This window comes from Nelusetta ayraudi, unplaced genomic scaffold (genome assembly GCF_046127955.1).
Source record: "Nelusetta ayraudi isolate G7.1 ecotype Tasmania unplaced genomic scaffold, CSIRO-AGI_Nayr_v1 ptg000011l, whole genome shotgun sequence".
NCBI lineage: Eukaryota > Metazoa > Chordata > Actinopteri > Tetraodontiformes > Monacanthidae > Nelusetta > Nelusetta ayraudi.
This window is the reverse complement of record NW_027466061.1, coordinates 1,151,147-1,174,067: the sequence shown is the minus strand read 5'-3', so window position 1 is coordinate 1,174,067 and position 22,921 is coordinate 1,151,147. Positions and strand designations below refer to the sequence as shown.

At 40.7% G+C, this 22,921-nt stretch overlaps 2 protein-coding genes across 3 annotated transcripts in view; one reads left to right on the top strand and one right to left on the bottom strand.

Annotated features, from left to right (window-relative positions):
* dscama (Down syndrome cell adhesion molecule a) overlaps positions 1-13,405 on the top strand; it is a 70,422-nt gene extending 57,017 nt beyond the window's left edge. Inside the window, exons 13-33 of one of the 2 annotated variants that reach the window (XM_076019913.1) lie at positions 72-168; positions 243-371; positions 580-747; positions 1,134-1,204; positions 1,556-1,799; positions 2,186-2,332; positions 3,353-3,508; positions 3,762-3,895; positions 4,531-4,684; positions 5,431-5,548; positions 5,688-5,851; positions 6,820-6,918; positions 7,010-7,198; positions 7,871-8,161; positions 8,435-8,611; positions 8,699-8,729; positions 8,821-8,936; positions 9,066-9,215; positions 9,954-10,151; positions 10,296-10,598; positions 11,337-13,405. In XM_076019913.1, coding sequence (XP_075876028.1) covers positions 72-168; positions 243-371; positions 580-747; positions 1,134-1,204; positions 1,556-1,799; positions 2,186-2,332; positions 3,353-3,508; positions 3,762-3,895; positions 4,531-4,684; positions 5,431-5,548; positions 5,688-5,851; positions 6,820-6,918; positions 7,010-7,198; positions 7,871-8,161; positions 8,435-8,611; positions 8,699-8,729; positions 8,821-8,936; positions 9,066-9,215; positions 9,954-10,151; positions 10,296-10,598; positions 11,337-11,716 — 3,516 coding nt within the window. In that variant the 3' untranslated portion in view covers positions 11,717-13,405. Of the gene's footprint in view, positions 1-71; positions 169-242; positions 372-579; positions 748-1,133; positions 1,205-1,555; positions 1,800-2,185; positions 2,333-3,352; positions 3,509-3,761; positions 3,896-4,530; positions 4,685-5,430; positions 5,549-5,687; positions 5,852-6,819; positions 6,919-7,009; positions 7,199-7,870; positions 8,162-8,434; positions 8,612-8,698; positions 8,730-8,820; positions 8,937-9,065; positions 9,225-9,953; positions 10,152-10,295; positions 10,599-11,336 lie in introns of both variants that reach the window. The other variant, XM_076019912.1, reaches the window with a different exon arrangement.
* A 1,098-nt stretch (positions 13,406-14,503) lies between these two features.
* igsf5a (immunoglobulin superfamily, member 5a) lies at positions 14,504-21,310 on the bottom strand. The gene is made up of 9 exons (XM_076019918.1): positions 21,149-21,310; positions 20,699-20,807; positions 18,727-19,035; positions 17,926-18,216; positions 16,251-16,376; positions 15,991-16,015; positions 15,799-15,896; positions 15,633-15,679; positions 14,504-15,189 (listed from the first exon to the last, which is right to left on the bottom strand). The coding sequence occupies exons 2-9, from the start codon at positions 20,751-20,753 to the stop codon at positions 15,094-15,096; spliced, it is 1,047 nt and encodes a 348-aa protein (XP_075876033.1). The 5' UTR covers positions 20,754-20,807; positions 21,149-21,310; the 3' UTR covers positions 14,504-15,093.
* Positions 21,311-22,921: the final 1,611 nt, after the last annotated feature.

Genomic DNA, 22,921 nt, shown 5'->3' with positions numbered 1-22,921 from the left:
TTGAGAACAATTTTTCATATCAGTAATTATAATCATCATCATAATATATAACACTGTTATGCATCTATCAGATCATGCCTACAGTGAGAGAGGACTCGGGCTTCTTTTCCTGCCATGCCATCAACTCTTTCGGTGAAGACAGAGGAATCATTCAGCTCACCGTCCAAGGTACCTACTTGTATTAGGTGTTCTCAAAATTCAAGACAGAATTCAAATGTTCTGACTAACCCTGTGCATCGCAGAGCCCCCCGACCCGCCAGAGGTGGAAATCCGAGAAGTGAAGGACCGAACGATTGCACTGCGTTGGACGATGGGCTTTGATGGCAACAGTCCAATAACGGGCTTTGATATTGAGAGCAAGAACAAGTCAGGTACCAGACAAGACATTTGCATCGAGTAGATCACAGTCGTGGTCTTGTTTGCTCGAGGTGTCCGTGTCCCGCTTGAGGAACGATGTTGCCTGCCTTGACTTTGTGCAGTCCAGTAATCTACAGTAGTGTGTCTTAATGCACTTAGCTCCCTTCGACCTCCCTGCTGACTCTTGCAACCTCGATAAACCTCATCCTCTGCCCTCTGCAGCCTCTTGGGATACCGCTCAGAAAACCAAAGATGTCTCACCTCAGCTCAACCAGGCCACCATCATCGACTTGCACCCCTCCTCCACCTACAACATCCGCATGTTTGCTAAGAACCTGATCGGCAAGAGCGAGGCCAGCAATGAGCTCACCATCACAACTGATGAAGCGGGTAAGAGTCGAAAAATGTTCATCACATGTCCACAAAGGTGTAAACACTGAACCCGACTTGAGTCATAAAGACAGAAAGAAAAGCCACCCTAAGAAATGAGTGTCAGTGGTAACTGGGAAGAAGCAAAAGAGCTGACCAAGTCAATTCATTAGCGACCCATCGTCATCAACTTCACTGACTCTTACATTATTGAACACAAGCTGAACATGCACTTACAAAAATTGTGGTCTCGGTGGCAGTATTTCATACTGTCAATAGTCTCACCCTGCTACTTCCTCTTCAAATGAACCCTCTGCCTTTTAATCTCCCTGTTCTGCCCAGAGTGTGCAAGGCTTTACTTTTTACAACATACTAACATTTTGGACGTGTGTGTAATCTGATTGCAGCTCCTGATGGGCCACCTCAGGAAGTACAGCTTGAAGCCCTCTCCTCGCAGAGCATTCGAGTCACTTGGCGGGTAAATTAAACCACTGCTGAACAAACATATCTATTCATTTTATATGCAAATAATGATAAATGTGTATATATATTATTGCTTGTAAATATAGATAAGGATGGCAGAGTTGTTTTTTGCCTTGCAACACAGGTCTAAATCTGTGTTTGTTTGTTTGTGTTTTGTTTTTTTTGATTAACTGTTTAAGCCACTGCTTATCTAAGCTATGCTGCCCATCCATCAGATTCAGATGCTTAAAATGAAAGCCTCTACCATAGATCTAGGATTGGAAACTTTGGAATTGTAGGCCGACCCCAAGTTAGATGTTATTCAACATCACTGTTGTTTTCAAAAGACTCTTTGTCTCTTTCTCAGGCACCCAAAAAGCACCTCCAGAACGGAGCCATTAGGGGCTATCAGGTGGGGTACAGAGAGTACAGCTCGGGTGGAAACTACCAGTTCAGTGTGATTAGCGTGGAGACCACCGGAGATAACGCAGAGAACCTGGTGCTGGACAACCTGAAGAAGTTCACCCAGTATGGAGTGGTGGTGCAGGCCAGCAACAGCGCGGGCACGGGGCCCTCTTCCACTGAGGTGGCCTCCACCACACTGGAAGATGGTGAGGCGATCATCACTTCACACAATAACGTCTGGAAAATTAGCTCTGAAATGTTTGTAGGTATTATGCACAGATTGTTCTGCAGCAGGAAGTGAATACCAATATTTTGACATAAAAAATTACTTTCTCACAGAAGAAGAGGAGAAAGGTCTTCTGTGCTGAAAGTATAGCATGTTATATTACAATTATATTATATTATAATTACTGGTTCTCTCGGTTGACAACTTTAACTGTACATGAGTGCAAATCTGTCAACGCCACACTGTGACTTTGCATTTTCACAAGTGTATTTCACTTCTGGAGGTATTTTATGAGTATATATCACAACCTAGTGGCCTCTAGGGGTGCTACTACCTGCTTGAGTTAAATTCACTTTTCCTCCTCAGTCCCCAGCCGGCCTCCTGAGAACGTCCAAGCCACTGCCACTTCTCCAGAGGTCATCTCTCTGTCCTGGCTGACCCCACCCAAGGATGCACTGAATGGCAACCTGCTGGGCTTTAGGGTCATCTACTGGGCAAACCTACCTGATGGAGGTACTTAGTTTTTTCTTTTACAAATTAGATGTCCCTCTTAACCTTTTAGCTATCTGGACATTGGGTAGAAGAGGAGTAAGAGCCTTTCCATTTCTGTGAAAAAAGGTTTAATTGTTGCTTATTCTTATCCCATTAAATGTCTTAAACCATGCTGACTATCTTGAATGGACACCATACATTCATCTATTAAAATCAAAGTCTGCTATATTGCCAATGCCCTCAGCATGTACAGGACATACAGAGAGGATTGAAATGTCTAGACCCTCAAAGCCCCGCTACAAACAAGCAGATCACACCAACTAAGTGAAAAAATAATTTAGTGTGAATATTCTTAACTGGGGAAGAAAAAAAGAAAAAAACAGAAAATGTAGTTACATTTTAATGAAATGTCAGGATTGCAATGAAAGCTAAAAAATAGTTTGGTTTCACTTTTACTGAGAAAAGGTCTGGAAATCATTCAAGGTTTTTTTTAAGCCCTCCATATGCTCACACAAATGATGTTCTTTGCACACTGTAGGTGATGTGTATGTGCATCCAAGAGTCTGCAACCCTTTCTCTGTCACATGGTCTGTTTGTGTCAGAGGGATTGGTTGTGACAGCACAATTACCTTTGACCCCTGCACTGTCACATCGCGTTGGCCTGTCGACAGAACATTGGACTTGACAGCCGGGATTAATTTGCATAGTAACAGCCTGTCGCTCCGCCTATAAAGTTAGTTTAGATGTTGTTAGCTGGTGCTAACAATGCTCTGGTTTATATTGTACATAGACACTTAAACATAGTGATTAAATTCATAGGCATAACACCATAATGGTAATAGTTTTATATTATGTGCAAGTAAAAAGTCAATTCAGTTAAATTCTTACAAGAAAACAGAAAAAGTGCTCAAATTCCGTTATGGAATGTAGTTTTCTCTGTGTGTCGCTGTGTGAGGATGCGCATGCATGTGGCTTTACTACGGAATTCAGCTCTTAAAACCTCCCTGAACGTCTCCTCTGTTCTGGCTGTTCATCCACCAGAGCTCGGTGAGATCAGAAATGTGACAACATCCAAGCCGTCTTTTGAGCTGGATGGACTGGAGAAGTACACCAACTACAGCATCCAAGTGTTGGCCTTCACCAGAGCAGGAGATGGTGTTCGCAGTGAACAGATCTACACACGCACCAAGGAAGATGGTATGGAGATTTTGTCTCATTGTGTAACTAGGAGTTGGGTTCATTGTTGAGAAAAAAGTGGTGTATTTTATTTAAATATGCTAGTGAAAAAAATCATTAAATTGAATAATATTTGAATTATTAAAAAATAATGATAATGGTTATATGAATCTAAGAATTTGACTGTCTCACAAATAGTGTAAAAGAACACAAAAATCAAAAATAAATATTGTTTAAATGTAGGAAATAACCTTGCAAATTCATTTCCTTACAGTTCCAGGACCTCCTGCAGGTGTCAAGGCAGCAGCTGCATCCAACTCGGTGGTGTTTGTGTCCTGGCTCCCTCCTCTAAAAGTCAACGGGATCATTAGGAAGTACACCGTTTTCTGCTCCAACCCGCATCCCACGGTAACACTTTTAAAAACAGCGTCAAAAAACAATGTGCATTATGTTGACATGATTGTCTAGCAGTGTATGATTATTATCCCGTACAGACTAAATCCAGCATGACCAAAACTCCCTGGTTAGGTTAGAATTGGCTTTGGCGCTAATTGATCTTTTGGGCATTAAAAGAAGTAATGAAACGGTCCTCATCCGCATTATGTGTCTAAAAGCTGCTCACAGAATCTGCTAATGCCATCATCAGTGTCAGGAATGAAGATCTTTAAACCAACATGCACTAATTTACTGTATTTACAAGACACACTTCAGAGGGGTGGTACCCAATTTTCATAACTGTCAGACATTAGGTTCCAAATAATGAGTACATGATGCTGTAGTGGTGTTATTTTATGGAGGGGGTTAGAGCGTCACATCACACGCCCTCACTGTCTGTTGACGTTGAGTTCCTTCTAACCTCTTGTTTACAAAGCTGGACTGGCATGCGCGTTAGTGCATGTGAATGTCTGAGTGCAAACTTCAAGCCTCTTTGTTTTGGCTTACATGCTGTGCTCAGCGGTGCTCTCTAGTGGGGAAAATTTGTGTACGGCTCCTTGAAGTAATGCCTTTGGTTCCGAAGTTGAAAGAAAGTCTTTCTCCCTCAGGTGAGCAGCGAGTTTGAAGCGGCCCCGGATGTGTTTTTCTACCGCATCCCCAACCTGAGCAGGAACCGTCAGTACAGCATCTGGGTGGTGGCCGTCACTGCAGCGGGCCGTGGAAATGGCAGTGAAATCATCACCGTCAAGCCAATGGCTGAGGGTACGGGAGCTCTCACCTTTGATACAGTTTATATACATGATCTGCATGTCTTGTATTGAAAAGATTGTTAGATTCAATATGAGATATAAATATGTTACATATAGATTTTGCCCTTGTAACAATTATAATGCACAAAATAAGAGGACTCTTTACTGGACTTTTTGTGCTTGTAGGTTCAGGTGCTTTGTAGACTCTATGCAGCACAGTGTACTTTTAACTTAATCTTTAACTTTATCTTTAACTTTAACTTTACCTGCTTGTCAGAGAGCCTCGCTTTTGTCTTGAAGGTAATTAACTGCAAAAGCTTGTTATAAATTATTGGTAAATTAAAATTCTAACATATCTCATCTTTTAACTATAGTCTTTCAAAATAATGGGTGGCCTACAAAGTGTTCAGCTCCTTGACTGTTTTCACAGGATTTCATAACAAACCATTTTTGTTTCACGTCCTCTTTTTCCACTAGTCAGACTGTCCGCCGTGGTGCAATATTATTGCAACTGGTTGCAGAAATCGAACACACCTCTACATAAATTATTACAAATGAAAATGTACCAATCCTAAGCAGCAGAACCAGCTTTTGTGAGCCATCACAAAAGTAATGTTGCCAGTGTTTCAAATGTGAATTTCATGAAGGTTGCACAGATTTACAAACATGGTGCACGGTTCCCAATATTGAGGGTATGATTTGTGCCTCAGTCCCTGCTGTGAAGCAGATTACTGAATGAAATCTATGTTATTTTTGCAGCTCCGGCTCGAGTTCTCACCTTCAACCGCACAGTGACCACTCCGTGGATGAGGGATATCGTACTGCCTTGTAAAGCAGTGGGGGATCCATCCCCAGCTATTAAGTGGCTGAAGGAGCTGTGAGTAACACAGGCTTTGACACACAGTGGGCCCTGCAACCAACACTTGCGTGTATACACAGCGTATACGATACAATACATGATCGCTGGGCATGTTGTCTAATTTCTTTCTGCTTATCTTTGTGAACGTTTGTTTTAGCAATGGAAGCCCTGCGCCAGTTGTGATCGATAGTCGTCGCAGTGTCCATGGTAATGGCAGCCTTGTAATCCGCACAGTGAAAGCTGAGGATTCTGGGAATTACACTTGTGTGGCCAGCAATAGCTTTGGTTCCGAAAAGATTGTCCTTAACCTGCAGGTTCAAGGTAAAGCAAACAAACAAAACGTACAGCCATATTGTTCAGGCTTCTAGACAGTACATATGTTGCATGGATGCATTCATGTTGATCTGTTTACAGAAACAATAGTATTGAACAGACATATACACCATATCCATTATATTCACCAATGCATTCATTGTTTTCTCTCTTGTGTGTTTGTCCGTCTGTCTGTAATGCTCACAAAAGTAAATAGAGTGTAATGTTAAGTCAATGAGTTAATGTCAATGTGCTTTTAAATCATCAAATGGTACAGCAAAGAGAGACAGAGGGAGAGAGAGAATTGTAAATATGTTTGGAGGTTTAACAGTGAAGTTGTCCACCTGGCAATGAGTTACAGTGTGAAATCATACTTAAGCCTGTGAGACATGCTTATGTGCGTGAACATCCATGGCAGATGATTGTAATAAAAAAAAAAATAGAGTAGTGAAATAGTGTAAGACAGAGGTTGTTGTCTGACATGTTACAGATTTATCAGATTTCGAGGGGCTGGCTGACTTCCTTCAGCTGTTGATATAATGTTGTTTAAATAAAATAAAATGAGATAAAAACTCATCAGTGTCTGGAAGTTCGCCTGGAAGTTATCAGTGAATCAACTCAAGCTAATGTTAGCATCTCTGCACAGTGAGAATAATAAATAACGGTTGAAGTTTTTCGGTACAATAGTGACCCCTAGCTGAGACTCTACAGCGTAAACATTTAATTTAGCGGAAGGTGCTCTGTCCTCTAGCACCCCCTGCTGTTAAAAACACAGCTCCTGCCAATTGACAGTAGAATGGTTGAAAAATAATATCTACTCAGCACCCAAACAGTATTTGGGACGTTTTGTTTTGTTTTATTTTTTGTTTATTTTTTGTTTTTCATTCTTGTTTGGATACTTGAGATGAAGTCAAAGCTAACATTGATAAACAATCTAATCAGATTGTGTTTTATTTTGTCTGTATTCTGTCCATCAGTTCCACCTGACCAGCCGCGCCTCACGGTGACAAAGACCACCACCACCTCAATAACTCTCTCCTGGATTCCTGGAGACAACGGAGGCAGCTCCATAAGAGGTTCCAGTTGCTTCCTGGCTGTTCTGCTCTGTTCCGACAACTGCACGGAGGCTCCGCATTCACACTCAGCTTCCCGTTTCTTCCTCTCCAGGATACATCCTGCAGTACTCGGAGGACAACAGCGAGCAGTGGGGAAACTTTGCCATCAGTCCCAGTGAGCGCTCCTATCGGCTGGAGAACCTCAAATGTGGTACCTGGTACAAGTTTACTCTGACGGCCCAGAATGCTGTGGGCCCAGGAAGAATCAGCGAGATCATCGAGGCAAAGACCCATGGGAAAGGTACAAACAGCAACACAATTCCTGATCTTTATGTGTATATTGGATAGTGATACAGTACTATTGGTAACTATATTTGTTATTTGTCATTGTAGTAATGCTCATTTGGTCATCGGACAAGATACACCAAGTATAAATGGAATATAAACGACATTTAAATAAATGAAGTAATAAACAAATAATGTATTCATTTGCACACTCCTATGTTAACTGTAATAAAATGAACTTAAAGTTTAATTTTGTGGATTATGTGAGCAATGCCTGAAACGGCACAGGGAGATGCATATGCTTACATATACTCAAAAGATTAAACAACAATTTTTTTATTATTTTTTAAAGATTAAATCCAGAGACTGTAATCGTATTTCTCACCCTCCAGTCGAATGAAGCTTTTATATTTAAACCAGAAATGACCAAAACATTTTTATACTTTTCAAGTTTTTCAAATATTTTCCCAAAAAATGTCAGCTGTAATAATTTGTGCAATCAGTGCAATGTCAAGGTTTTCTACGATTGCGTTTGTATTTACATTAAACAAAAAAGCCTCTCTTTGTCTCACACATTACAATGAAATTCACGTTCTAAGGGTTTGAGGTTGGTTACCATAACCTGCGTCTCTCGTCATTTTATAAATGATGTCATAGATATGTCAACGTTGAACCCGTCTCTCTGCAGAACCTCAATACTCCAAAGAGCAGGAACTCTTCACCAGCATCAACGCCACCAGGGTCAAGCTCAACCTGAACGGCTGGAACAATGGCGGCTGCCCCATCACTTCCTTCACCCTGGAGTATCGGCCCGTAGACTCCCCCGCCTGGACCACGGCGCAGCGCACCTCCCTCACAAAGAGCTACATCCTGTACGACCTGCAAGAGGCCACCTGGTACGAGCTGCAGATGAAGATCTACAACAGCGCCGGCTACGCCGAGAAAAGGATCAAGTTTGCGACTCTCAGCTACGATGGCAGTGAGTTAATGCCGTTACACCAAATAACACAGTCAGTCTTGATAGTCTCGTTCCTCCGCTATGAACGCAATTACAGAGCTGCTTCTGGGCAGTAAATCAGAAAAGCGATTCCAGCGAGGCCGAGTGCATAAAGGAAGACATCGCCGTAAATTTGATGAATGAGCTCATTTGAGATCACACGCTCTTTTCCTTAATGCTAACGACTGCCCTCTTTGCGCGAGTGGTGTCATTTTTTTGCTTGAGCTACTGACACGTGTCATCCCTTGCATCCAGGCACTATTGCGCCGTTGGTGAAGGCTCCCAATGTGGGCAAGGACAACTCTGGCGGTGGTGAAGGCATGAAGATGATGGTCACAATCTCCTGCGTGCTGGTGGGCATCGTCGTGATCTTCATCGGGCTGTTGGTGCTGAGACGGAGAAGAAGGGAGCAAAGGCTCAAGAGACTTCGAGGTGAGCCGACGGGCTCTGCAGCGCAACACGTTTAAGCCTCCATTTTTCCCCAAGCAATTTAAATATGTGTATCCTCTCCTTTTGTAGATGCAAAAAGTTTGGCTGAGATGTTGATGAGGTGAGAATTTGGACAAAATGAGTTGAATTAGTTGTGAGAAATGACATGATACATAAGGTCTTTGTTGTTTGCATCCCCTTCCATCCTGCAGTAAAAACACACGTCCGGCCGAGCCAATCAACAAACAGCAGCAGACGCTCCGCATGCACATCGATATCCCCAGAGCCCAGCTCCTGATTGAGGAGAGGGACACGATGGAGACTGTCGGTAAGCTCTCTGCAAATGCTCTCTCACAAAGGAGACGGCGATTATTTTTTTTCCCCAAATTGATGCATCTTCAGCAATTCACCTGCTTCGTTCGAGTGCTCATTTATTCTTTTTACTGCTGTGCCCTAGATGACAGGTCCACTGTGTTGCTGACTGATAACGACTTTGGGGAAACCCAGAAACAGAAGTCATCCACAGTTACCCACACGGTCCACTACCAATCCCTTTCCCAAGCCACTGGTCCACTGGTAGATGTGTCTGATGCCAGGCCAGGAACCAGTAAGTCCAGTACGGACGCTTTTTTTTCACTTTATCATTTATGCTTTTCTAAGAGTATGTCTGTGCTTTTAAAATTGCATCTACTTCAAGGCAATCCACATACCAATATTTCTACATGACACACATGACACATGTTCTTTGGGATCTTGTCCTCACAGGTACTTTGAGGAATCTTTTGTGCGTCATTATGGCCATTTCCAGATTTAATAAAAAATGTTGGTGGTCTACTCCCAACAATAAACAAAGGGCTTACTTAGTCCAAAAACTGCTAGTTTGAGCTGTACAGTTTGACGTCAGCTCCTCCTGTCATTGTGAAGCAAAATTCACCAAGGGAATTTGAGCTGGGTTTAGACTGTTGTAAGACAAGTTCATTTTACCCTACTGGTGAGTTGTTGTTTTAATACCTCACCAGTCGTGCTTGAAGAGGCTTCCCCACTCCCCTACCTGCTCATTAGTGGCTCCGCATTGGGACAGCTCGATGCTATTTGAGCTGAATGAAACTGACATGGATGTCATACATGAAACATTAGACATTGGATGAGAGTGGATGGCATTCACTCCTTACATATTGCTGTTTACATTTGATTCAAACCTCCAAATATATGTCCATTCATTTAAGGTTACGCAGGTATTTCCATGAAGTGCATTATCACAGATTGTTTTCTATTCACTGATTTTCCAGAATGAATCCACTGAGCTCAGTCGTGACACGCTCCTCCTTCTCCTTCTTATTCTCAGACCCTACTGCCCGCCGCACAGCCAAAGCTGGCCCGGCTGCTCGCAATCGCTATGCCAGCCAGTGGACTCTAAACCGCCCACACCCCCCAGTCTCCTCCCACACCCTCAGCACGGACTGGAGGTTGCCTACACCCAGAGTCGCAGGCTCCGTGGACAAGGAGAGCGACAGCTACAGCGTCAGCCCATCTCAGGACACAGGTACGTGTTTGACCGCTACTTCTGGTCGCTACTTCCATGTGACATCACCCATCCATAACAACAAAACCACCTTTAACGACAGTCGCACATCCCAGCGTCTAACTCTTGACACTAACTCCTCTACTAACCCTGGGCCACATGCAGACAGAGCGCGGAGTAGTATGGTGTCGACGGAGAGCGCCTCCTCCACCTACGAGGAGCTGGCCAGAGCCTACGAGCACGCCAAGATGGAGGAGCAGCTGCGGCACGCCAAGTTCACCATCACTGAGTGCTTCATCTCGGACACTTCGTCAGAGCAGATGACCGCAGGCACCAATGACTACACTGACAGCCTGACCTCCAGCACACCCTCCGAGTCGGGCATCTGCCGCTTCACTGCTTCCCCACCCAAGCCTCAGGATGTTAGCAGGGTCATGAACATGGCTGTGCCCAAGGCCCACAGGCCAGGTGAGGACACGCCTTGCTCACGCACATGCTAATCTCGATCTATCATCAGCCCTGCTAATACCCAAACATCACTTTCTTGTCTAATATGTCATTAATTGAAAATGTTTTAACCATGAAGCTTTATGTCATAGTATATGAGATAGCATATGCTGAGATGAGCGGCTCCATATTTAATATGAACGGTAACTGTGCTGCCACTTTTCAACGGGCAACAGGTCGGCAGACCCACAGCTGTTGCTATTCAGGGTTCTGTATCTCACTCAAGGACACGTCAACACCTTAACTGGAGAGGCTAACAATAATGATAATTTAAAAAAAAAAAAAAAGATGATCTTTAGATTAGTTAGCAGAGTGTGTCCAGAGCGTGACTTCAGCATGGTCACAGAGGACCTGAGTTTTCTAGTGGCACAGTAAATGAAAAGTCAGAGAAGGTATAAAGCAACTAGGATGTTTTGACAGTGTCAAACAGAATGCACATTATTTGACATTGAGAAAAGGCATCATAGATGTGATGTTTAATTGTCCAATGTGCCAAAAATAAATATTTATTGTTTACACACTTAACAGAGAAAACATAGTGCACATAAACCTGTTGTTACCAACTGGTGATCGCAACAAATAATATAAATAAACAACATTTGCTCTGCCAGGCTCAGGTTTAAAAGGTAAAAGGGTGTTTTCCTGCATGTGCTGGTTTTAAACTTGTGTCTCTGTGTTTGCGTGTTTGTCGTCCTGCAGGAGGTGAGTTGGTACATCTTCCTCCATACCTGCGCATGGACTTCCTGTTAAACAGAGGCATGTCCTGCTCAGGAACGTCCCGGGGGACTGCTAGCGGGGAGCGGGCGGCCATGGGTCAGGCCTGTCTCGAGCCCCAGAAGAGCCGCTCACTAAAGCGACCCTCGCGCATGGCGCCTCCAACACCCGCAGAGGCCCCCCAGGCCAATAGGGACCCAGTGGCCCAATGGCAGCCTGGCTCTGCAGCCACACTCCCCCACAGAGAGGGCTCAGAGCTGGCCCAGGCCGCCAAGCTCAGCACCTCCCAGGAGTCCCTCCTGGACTCACGAGGACAGCTCAAACAGAGCAGCAACCCCTACGCAAAGTCCTATACGTTGGTATAACAGCAGGGGCACTGAGGGCGGGACTAGAACTCACTGTAACACTGGACTTAACACTCAAGTGCAGTAAACTGACTTTCACTACACAATTCTGTATATACGCCTCCCCCAGTACAAGGGTGGGGCCACTTTTACTAATCTTGATTTATTTGTTTTAGACCTTTCTTTGATCTCTTGTTTGTATGTTTTGTTTTGTTTTATTTCACTGAAGAAAAGAATTCACTCATGGGAAGCAATTTCAGCTGGAGCTTTGCCAAACTAATTGAGTTACGAGGGAGCGTTATTTATTCTTAACTCTTGTTAATTCTTCATCAATTAATCAGTGATTTTTAATTGTTAGTTGTCAGCTATGATCATTAATCTTTGATTACCAAATGATCTATTACCACCATCACTGTTTTCATAAAAAAAAAAAGTGGGCATTGTTTTTTGGTTTTTGTTTTGTTTTGTTTTTTAATCTGGTTTGAAAAATGACAATTTGTAGTCATTTTTTTTTTAATGGATTATTCTTCTGAAACACTGAATGAAACTTGGGAGTGATCTTAGAATGAAAGCAATTGACACCAGTCTAAACATTTCAGCTGCTTTCACATTGTTACTTTTTTGAAGAAAAAAAATCTATTTCCTATGGATGCATGGGGACTGACCAATTAAAAGACAATGATGATTATGATCAAGGCTGGACAGCCTAGATGAGAATTTTGACACATTATGAAACGATCCAATGTGAAGATTTATTATTCTTATTACTATAAATATATATAAATATATATATAAAGAGAAATCGCTTTTATTTGTGGATATTACAGGGAATAATTTGATTTGGTTAACAAAGTCCTTAGTCATGTTTGCACATATCTTGTTTTAATTAGGAAATGGAGTCTCTGTTGATCTTTCTCTGTGTCCCATTCTCCAATGGTGCAATATGAAAAAAAAGAAAAGTATATGGAAACTATTGCTCTATACTGTACTGTAATGGCGAAAAAAATAACTATGTTGTGAGTATACTTACAGGGCTGGACATCCATCAGCTATGTATTCAGGTGTAGTTTACCACTGCTTTTTTGCCAGGGTGGTAAATGATAGATTGCTAGAATAGGCAGGGATGGAGAAACTGATGGTCTGCACTTCACAATTCCCCTAACTCAAGTGTGTCCAGATAGATCCCTCTACTCTCAGTGCACTAGGTAGAGCCGTCACGGCTCTCGCTCTCCTCAGTAGATTTAATGTTGCTGCACTGCAGTAATTCTCCTCTACAGGGAAAAATGTGAGACAATCCAGCAGAGTCGCCCCTTCAAACCAAACATATAATGTCTATGGGAAATATAAAAAAAAAAAAAAAAAAAAAAAAAGTGGAAAATAATTAAGAGACTTTTTTTTGTTCCGTTTTGTTTCTGTCTACCCTGGCTGTTTCTGTTTCTCCATTTCTTTAGTCTAAAGGAAAAAAAGTTTGATCCAAAATGCTGTGAGGTCATTCTTTCAGTTTCTATAATTAGTTTCTATAACTGAAATGTCTTTGTTTGATTTCACATTTTAAGGAATCAATAAAAAAATGTCGCTTTTTATTTTTAACATCAGTGTTCACCATGGTGACACTGGAATAAAGAAAAACTAACACGAAGTTCAAATTTGAATAATAAAATGGCTGTTCCCCAAAGTGTCCTTCTCTGGTTTGACATGATCTTCCACTCCTTTTGTGTGCCTTTCAACAGGGGTTCAATTGCAATAGTAATATTGCAGTCAAGGTTTTATGTCGTCAATCACCTATGCAATATTCAAATCAAATCCTTTTCACATTTTAGGACTTCGTGGTGATACAATTGGTAATTTTTCCATTTAGTTGACATTTTTAGTTTTTTCAGACATACTTCCAAGTTGCCATTTTAAACACCACACAGTGAGTATTTATTTGGGTCAGTGCTGTTTTCAGCCTACTTCACCCAGAGGATGTGACTATAGCCCAGGTAAGACAATTTAGCTGTAACATGGATACTTCCTTGTCACGACTCAGACAGTAATCCCTGACTATGTCTCATGCAAAACTATCAAAGGGCAGTCATTTCAGTGAGTGTTAACCCCAAAAAAGAGAACATACTAAATTAAGTCAATTTTTCACATTTCGGACATGTTGATATTTTGCATTCTACCACTCAGCCTCATGCTAAACTATTGAATATCATTTCGGTTAGTTTCAGGTGGGCTTCACACATGAATGGCTGCCATCGTGATTAGGAAGGTCCAACAGTCATCACTTAATTTCTTTTTTGTCTGATCAAGTCATACAACTAACACACACAATAACCTTCACTGAAAAATAAACAGGAGGTGCACAAGTTGCACTTTTTGTTTTACACAAATGATTAATGAGACCTCTTCCAGTACACATTTCACCCACTAAACTTGCTGCAAACCCTTTAAATTTGACACACAGGTCAAGACTGGGGAAATATTTCACATGAGGAATGAACCCACTAGGCTCTACAGCGCGCTTACAAAAACAAAGCCACCCAGATCGATGTGACTGTTTTCCAGCAATGCAAAGATAAATCCACCGTTTGTCTCATCGAGGCTTCCAACTCATACAGTCATGAGTTGGAAAGCTTAACGAGGGGATTCGTTTTGGCAGGGGTTGACAGGGGTCTACAGGGATCAGCAGGGGTCAGTGGGCCACAGCAGGCTCAGTCCCTTGAACGATGCTTGCAGCTTTAATTTATTTATGCCTTAAAAACAAGCTCAATCATATAATGGTCATTAAATCTAGAAAGGAGTCAGTAAGAGATGAAAAATACGACGTCGTAAATATTTAATTTCAACCACCTTAAAAATACATAATAAAGCTTTATTTTGTCTTTTTGATCTGTGGAAATGTCACGTGTTGTGACAATTTTGTTCTTTCATCACATGTATGAATAAATCGGTGCTTGAAAAAACTTACATGTATGTAAAAAAAATATTCAAATTGGTGGTCCCCATCCATTTAAATGGCCATTACATTACATTTAATTAATTAATCAAATTAATTAATTATATTAACAAAACAAATAGATGAAGAACCAAAAAAACAACAACACACACACAATTTGTGTGTTGTAAATGTCAGTCAAGTTACAACAGTTTTGTACAACAGTAGAGGTGCATTTCAATTGTTGTAATTTAAAAAAAATAATTTATATGACTTTAAAGCATACATTATGCAGATATAAATCTGTACACACAATAAAAAAAAATCTCTGCCATCATGTCAGTCGGGCCCTTAGATGTTTCTGCATCATTTTAAAGTACGGAGAGACAATACGTTACAGTGAATGTTCTTTTTAAACAATTCATCTTTGTGGAAAACTGACTTGGTGTCACTTGTTGTGATGATGGTTTGATTGTCATTAGACAATGGTGGCATGTCTGTGTTTGGTGAAGTTTGAGCCAGTTACAGTACTGATCTCCTGACGGCCATGATTTGCCGAATAATTGGCTGGCATCTGTAGATAAGAACAAAACAAAAATAAATAAAAGAATAAACAAAGGCGGGGGGGGGGAATCATTTTACGACACTTTTAGGCAAGGCAAGTTTGATTTAAAATTATGTTGAAGAACTTGCCTGTCCCTATACTACACAGTCAAAAAGGGGGGGGGGATATAAATTCCCTGAAATATAAAGACTACCTGATAATCAATAATTATTGACTTTGATTGTTTTATTTTTACATAATTAACAGTTTGATTAACCGACAAAAGAAATCAACTGCTAGGTTTTAAATTAAACCCTGAAATCACCAGGCTTGTGTAGGAACACATCTTTATCTTGTTTTAAATGTTGTAATTGGATTAAGAGTTGGAAGAATTCATTAAATAGAGAAGATATCTACACTCTGTAACTTCATTTTTCAAATTTTTAGTCCGTATATTTAAAGTACGACCATACCTTACGTATGCTCGAGCTTGAGAAGTCGATTTCACTCTGAGACCAACCTAACAGAAGAGACAACAGGTGAAGGGAGGGAGACCAGGAGTGACTGTCATGTCACACACGGACAGCTGTCGGATGGGGATGATGGATAATGAGATCAGAGATTTAAATAAAAACTTACGTGAGTGACTATCAGACAAATACTGCGTGTTCACATGACCCTGCTCCTGTCCTGCTACAGTTTGGCCATTGATTTCACTCTGTGTGCGGACTCGCCGACTGCATGACAAAGAATCACAGCAGAGAATCTTACTGTACACACAAAGCATGAATAGCGGGGAGATATTTCAACCAAACATGAATTGTTCCTTACGTCATCTCATTCTGGTAGTTGGACTCTGCAGAGGACGATAATAGGACACCATTAAATCAAGGTTAGTATAATATTAGTTGTTGTTTTTTTTTTTCTTTTGAGGGGTGCATTCTGAGTGTATGAAAAAAGTCAGATACATTCTGAAATCTATTACTTGTACAAAAGTCAGTTTCTGCTTCCATGTTAATGGGAGAAACCAGACTTATCTTCAAACTATCTGTCAGCACCATTGAAATGTTCACTGTAATTGATTGCCTTACGTTTCTCTTTCCTGCGTCTGCAACAGAAGATGATCCCAACGATGAGTAAAACCAGCAGAGCGAGGCCACCGATAGACACAACCACAGCTATAAGCACCGTCCAGTCAGGAGGTTCAGGACCTGAAGCTGTTGCAGTAAAGGGACACATAAAAACTTCATGTCATACAACAACACTCTTAAAAACTGAAAATGTGGATCTTTGAGGGTGGTAAGAAGCTCAGCAAAGGCTGGGAACCCCAGATAAGTCCGTCAGACTGGTTGGCAAACAGGTCCGGCAGTCTCAGTGTCGATGTTTGGGAGCAGTGAACTCGGCAAGGTCCACATCTCTGGCTGTCTTTTATAGATCAACAGGTGACCCTGATTGAGAAGCTTGATAAGCTGCACTTAGAGCCTTGTTTAGTGAGGTATGTAGAGCTTGCAGGTTCTCTGGGTTTTCCGCTGCCTTGTCGAGCATGTTAGAAATATTGTTTCGAGTGAAAAATTGAAATCTACCGATTAGCATTTTAAGTTTTTTTAAATTGAGAGAAAAAAAATATATGTTGAGAGGGTTGAGTGTTTTTGAATTATGTAAGGTGAGAACCAATGTAAAATACAGATGTGTTTCTTATTTGGGAGTTAAATACTGGAATGGAATTAGTGATGATTTAAAAGTGTGTAGATCTTTGGTTAGTTTAAAAAAAAAAAAAAGTATTGAAGGGCAAAATAATTTATGATTATAAGAATGAATGAATAAAGTGTGAATCAATTCTGAATATAATGTAAAGCACATTTTGTCTGGTGTTTTTGTTTTCTTTTGTCTTTTTTCTTTTTCCTTCTTTTTTTCTCCTTTTGGTTTTGGTATTATTAATATTCCAGGAAATCTGAAGGACCACATAGGGTAGGCAAAAATAAGCTTCAGCTGCAGCCTCCCCCTTTTTTCGCTTACAGAGTTGTTTAAAAAAAAAAATGAATGTATCTGGTTGTGCAAATTTGTTTTGGAAGGTTTTTTGTTGTTGTTGTAGTTGTTTGTTGTGTTTGTTTGCATTATAAATATATAATTTTTGTAGTTGATTGCACAAGATTGCTTTAATTTAGAATGTAAACGAAAATAAAATTCAATTCAATTCAATTCAATTCAACTACTGGCCTGATTCGCTTCTGCTTTCTTCCTCTGACGTACTTCCCTGCTGGGCTTTCCTGTCCTTATCCAAGTCCCAGAGTTTCCTTTAGTTTTTGTTGCAGGCTTCAGCTAGCGTCTGTGCCTCAACTTATGCCCATGATACAGTACCTCATAAACTACTTTACTTCTTCCTTTTAAAAAGGATTCAGTAGCAAGCTGATCTCGCAGCACCATGTATGTTCCTGGATAAGCCAGACATACAAGATCAGCAAAACTCCCTAGAAAAGGCTGCCAGAGTCTCTTTCATCTGCTTTCTCAGTAGTCAGTGGAAGGGGAATATCCTACTCTTGACTTCTAGAAAGGGGCAGACATAGTGGATGGCAGCACCACAAAGGCACCCATAAAATCTATCTACTCGCTCTGCACCAGTCCATCCATACTTGCATGTCTGCCACTCAAAATTAGACTGAAATTTGTCCCAGACTTTTTTGCCATCATGCTTGAAGCATTTCTTCATTTACCTTGACGATGCAGAGCAAACATTAGGTTTAAGTGTACCATGTTTATTCTTCTTACCCACTGTCAGGAAGACAGAGCTTGATATTGGGTTGTTCAGTGCAGCCACAGTAGCCCGGCACTCAACAGTGGTATTGCTGATTGCATTGAAATTCAGGACGCTGGTGGAGTTGTAGAAATCCCCATCAGCAATGCTGGTAGTGTTGTAGGTAATGCTGTCCACAGCTGCACCATTGAGTGTCCAGCCAACATCTGGCTCAGGATACCAAGCAGATGTATCACACTGGAACTCCACCTGCTGGCCTCGCTCTACAGCCACATCCCCTCCCCTGATATTGACGGTTCCACTTTCTGAGGAACACACAGAGACACAAAGGAGAATCTGACACAAGATTTTGACCCACATGATCAGATACCGAAACACCAACACAATTACTTCCTTCCATACTTACTTACTACCTTATTTACTTACTGTACTTACTTACAATATACAATATATTGCTGCAGACTTTGGCGTCTGAGCCAAGAAAACATTGAAGACTTTACAGCTTTTTACCTTCATACACAATCTGTTTTGTTTATGTTCTTTTTCAATCACCTTGTGTCATATTTGTATTTTGTTCATACATATAATTTCCCCTTTATGTTTCCTGATTGTTGCCTTTTAATGAAATGCGCAATGTGTTTACTTCAAAGCTAATAAGTATCCTTTATAAATTAAACTTTCCATCCTCAATGGTGAAAGAGCAGTTTCAATGTGTCACTTGACCAAAAAATAGAAGCTCAGTTTTGTTTTTGTGTTTTTGTTTTTTGTTTGTTTTGTTTTGTTTTGTTTTTTAAAAAAGTTGTTTCTGGCCTTACCTTGCACATCAAGGCGTGCCGTCTGGGACCCTTGTATTCCAAGCACACTGCATTCGACCACCTTATCATTTCTTGTGACATTTTGAATGATGAACTGAACACATTCAGTGTTGTCCGTGATGCAGAACGAGGCAGAGTACCGATTTGAGCTGGCTGTACCGTTACCAGAGGGGTTGAAGACAAGGACCGGAGTGTCATCAACTGCCCAGGTCATTGACTGCCATCCTGTCGGTACTGTGGCATTCATTTGAGCATCGGAGCCTTTCAGCACTGTGACATTCACTGGCTGCAGCTGGAACTGTGATACCACTAAAAGTAAAAGTCAAGAGTCAACAGGTTAGGCACAACAAGGAGTCAATTCATTAAAAAAAAAAAAAAAAAAAAAAAACATGGTCTCTGAAGGTTTTCTTTTTCATTGTGAACAATTTAACAGTAGTCTGGCATGCAAGATAGAACATTTTCAAAATCCCTTGCAATGAATTTAATTTTCCCATTAATGTACCCATTAGGTACCCATTAGTTACTCTTTGTGTACCAAAAATAGCAAACGTTCTCACAACAACATGTATTGATGTGCCATTAGGGAGGAGTTGGACTACTTGCACAACCTCTGTAGCTGGTACTGCACACAATCAATAGAGATGTTGAAGCCAAACGAAAAACTATAGCAGTAAAAAGTCCGATGAGGAGGGGGAAAATTATCAGTGGCCTTAACCTGGAAAACCATTTCTGTTTTGGAGGCCAATTATCTCATTGTTGCCCCGCTAATGCACCGCTTGTTTATTTCATTAACAACAAAGCAGCTGAAATTGATTAATAAACCCCACTGCAACTGAACTGACCAAATCAATATCCCACAATAGTAAATGATAGTTTGCCACACGAAAAAGTTGCTACATTAAAGTGTTCTGCACTTTTAGCAGCGTATTTGTTCAAGGAAACAAAATTTGGAAAGTAACTGGACAAACTTTTTTTTGATCACTTGGGCATTTACGCTGTTTCATTAGCTGTGGTTTCCTGGTTTAATCAACTTAAAGGGCGCTGGTAGATTGGAATACAATCATAAGAATGAGAGAAAATATTTTGTCTGAGGGTCTATGAAGCATAAGCAGTATTTGATAATCTGAGCAATCAAGCAGCTGTGCGTGGTTGAACACACACACATTGCATCCAAAACACAAGCCCCTTGAGGCAAAATTGGTTTGATTGATTGATTGATTGATTGATTGATTGATCAAAATAAGTAAATTATGAACTTTTCCCATTGGAAGACTAGAAATACATATTACACAAATAGACATTACTGTTAGAAAACGGGATGGTAAATTTTGTTGAAAATTGAACGTTGGATTTTAAAAACAAGAAAAGCAATCTTGATGTTTACAAGGTGTTGCCAATGATGTGATAACCAACTGCTGTTGGTTTCCTTACAACTGCACAGGTGCAACTGCAGCTATTAAGGAAATGCTCAGTTAAAGTTGACATTTCAATTTATTTTGGTTGTTTTTTTTTTGTGTTACCTTGTTTTGTTCTTTGTCTGAACCAACCTGAAACTTAAATGTTTTCGAACCCTCGAGTGGGGGAATTGTTTATTTTGTTTCTGTTGTATAGTTAAAGATTAAGCATATTAAAAACAAAACCTGTCTTCTCAGTGAGAAAGAACTGTTTGTTTTCCTTGGCTTTGTTCTTGAAGGACATTTTCAATTAATGATTAATAACCATTAATAGTAGCACATTTGACCTGCTGAATGTTTTGAAAGCAAAAATTTTAAATCTGTTCACCCCATAGGTAAAAAAAAAAAAAATTAACTAAATTAATCAAAAAATATATAGAGATAATTTTAAATTGAAGATAGCCTTGCATTGGTCATTTAAAAAACAGTTTATCTTGCATGATTCTATATATAGACCCCCTCAAGCAATTCATTGTTGTTACTCAAATACTTTTCTCTACAGAAACATACATACTGACCTCTCGTTATGCACAGTGACAAGCTGATGTAGAAAAGGTTAACCCACACAGCCATTCTGATACTGTGATCCTAGAAGATGACAGACAACACTGCTGCCAATGGCCAAGTCTGAATAAAAGTTGGAGGACAACAAACAAAATTTAAAATGTGACGACGAAATAGACATTATGGGAAAATACTGACATTTTTTTTAATCATGTCTAAGATATACAAATAAAAAAAAATTATTCCTAGTTTCCCTAATCACTCTTCTGTCATCTTTACTTTTTTTTGCCTTCTTATTTGTTTGTGTTTATAATTTGTCTTAACCAAATGACTTCCTCAAACAACTTTATTGCGGTTTCATAGCTTTTGTCTATATGGATATGGCTCCGTAAATAATGTCCATTACTCAGATCTTTTGCCTTAGTGAGTGAAATCCTCAGATGTATAAACAAGCATAAACTTACCAAATGAAATCTCCAGCGGTAGTGTCTGAAGTGGATCAGGCTTCATTTCCTGAAAAGACGAGCAGCAGGACTACACCTAAATCATGGAACAAAGTCCAGCTACATCCATTGAAAGCCAGTGCTTATGGCTGTACACAATCAGTCTGCGATAACGTCATGGACAAGTACTAGCTTTGTGGGTGTAGCCTGACAAGCTGCCGGTAAGGTGTGTCAGTTGTGGCACGTGACTGGATTATTTTCAAGTTTCTGACTCGATCATACATGCAAATATACAGGGGGTTTTGAAATGTAAATAAATGAGTGATGTTAAAATTAGTATTCTTTGGACAAAAAAATAACTACAAGATGTTAGATATTGTTACACTTACTTATACTTCTACATGACTGAAGCTCACTTGGACTGGGTTGGAACATGTCAAAGTCATTATTTGACTGTGAAGCAATTTTGAAATTTAATGAATGGAGACCTGTGTTTCTTAAACATGTCAAGAGGGCAAAAACACTGTCACTACAACAAGGCCTTAATAACATTGCACATTTTACACAAATGTGAACCAAGGTGATGGAGCGGAACTCTTACTAAATAAAATAAGAAAGACTTTGGCCAGATTTCAAAAAAGAACTGAGGATTAAGATAAATTACTTTTCTATTCTGTTAGCCACAAAGTGCACTGAAGCTATTGGTCGACAAGAGAAGTTTCTCTGAACTCGCTCATAACAGCTTGTGGCTCATCGGCCTGATGTCGCTGACTGCTTCCTCCTCAGCCAACAGTCACAATGACAGAGAGGATACATTTAAATCATCCTCATCCATCTTTACATTCTTAGTTTCATTACATCATCTGGGAGCCTGAAATCACTCCCACCCAACTGATCACATATTTGCAAATCCTAACGCTTCAACTCCATGCAATCAGAATTAAAGGTGCCGTGTAGAATTTGTTTTGGTGGCATCAGCATTTTCCTAATCAACTGTTAAAGCTGACTGGGATTAATTGTTACTGAGCTTGATAGGCTCTTTTGCCAGTGGGGCAAACCCAAACGTTTAATAAGGGAGATTGCAAGGATATCCTTGGCACGTTTGCAGGCAGTCAGATTCTACACAGGTAATGGTTGACCCGCCTACACTTCTTGTCCATAGCATATGTTTGAGCTTGTGAAGGTGTGCGTAATCTCATCTGGCTTTAGATGCTCCGTATACGATGGCTGCACTCGCTGCTTGGGTGAAATCCACTTAGCGAGTGGAAGACTTAAACCTAGCTTGTTCATTCACACTTACCTTCATCATGTCTGCACTGTATCACCAAGGTTACTTACTGTGGAACGTAGGATGTGATAGAACATGTTTAATATCATAAAGGCTCCACCATCCTCTGCACCTGCTGAACCGTAGAGAATCTTGCCAGGCCAAGATGAAGCCGATAGCCAAAATGTTTTGCTGGCACCAGTCCACAAAGTCCCTGTACTCAGATGATTGCAGAGTCATCAGAAAACTTCTGCAGGTGACAGGCTGTAGTGTTGTGGGTCAGGTCTGCAGTGTGGAGGGTGAAGAGGAACGGTGCAAGGACTGTCCACTGAGGGGCACCGATGCTGCAGATGAATGGGTCAGATGTACAATCCTCGGCCTCACATACTGTGGATGGTTGGTGAGGTAGCCCTTCATCCAAGATGTGAGGGGGTGCTCCACTCCTGTGAGCTATAGTTTGTCTCCCAGAAGTACTGTTGTGTCAGTTTTTCTTATTTTGTTTTTTTTTAAGCTATTTAAAAGTGGCA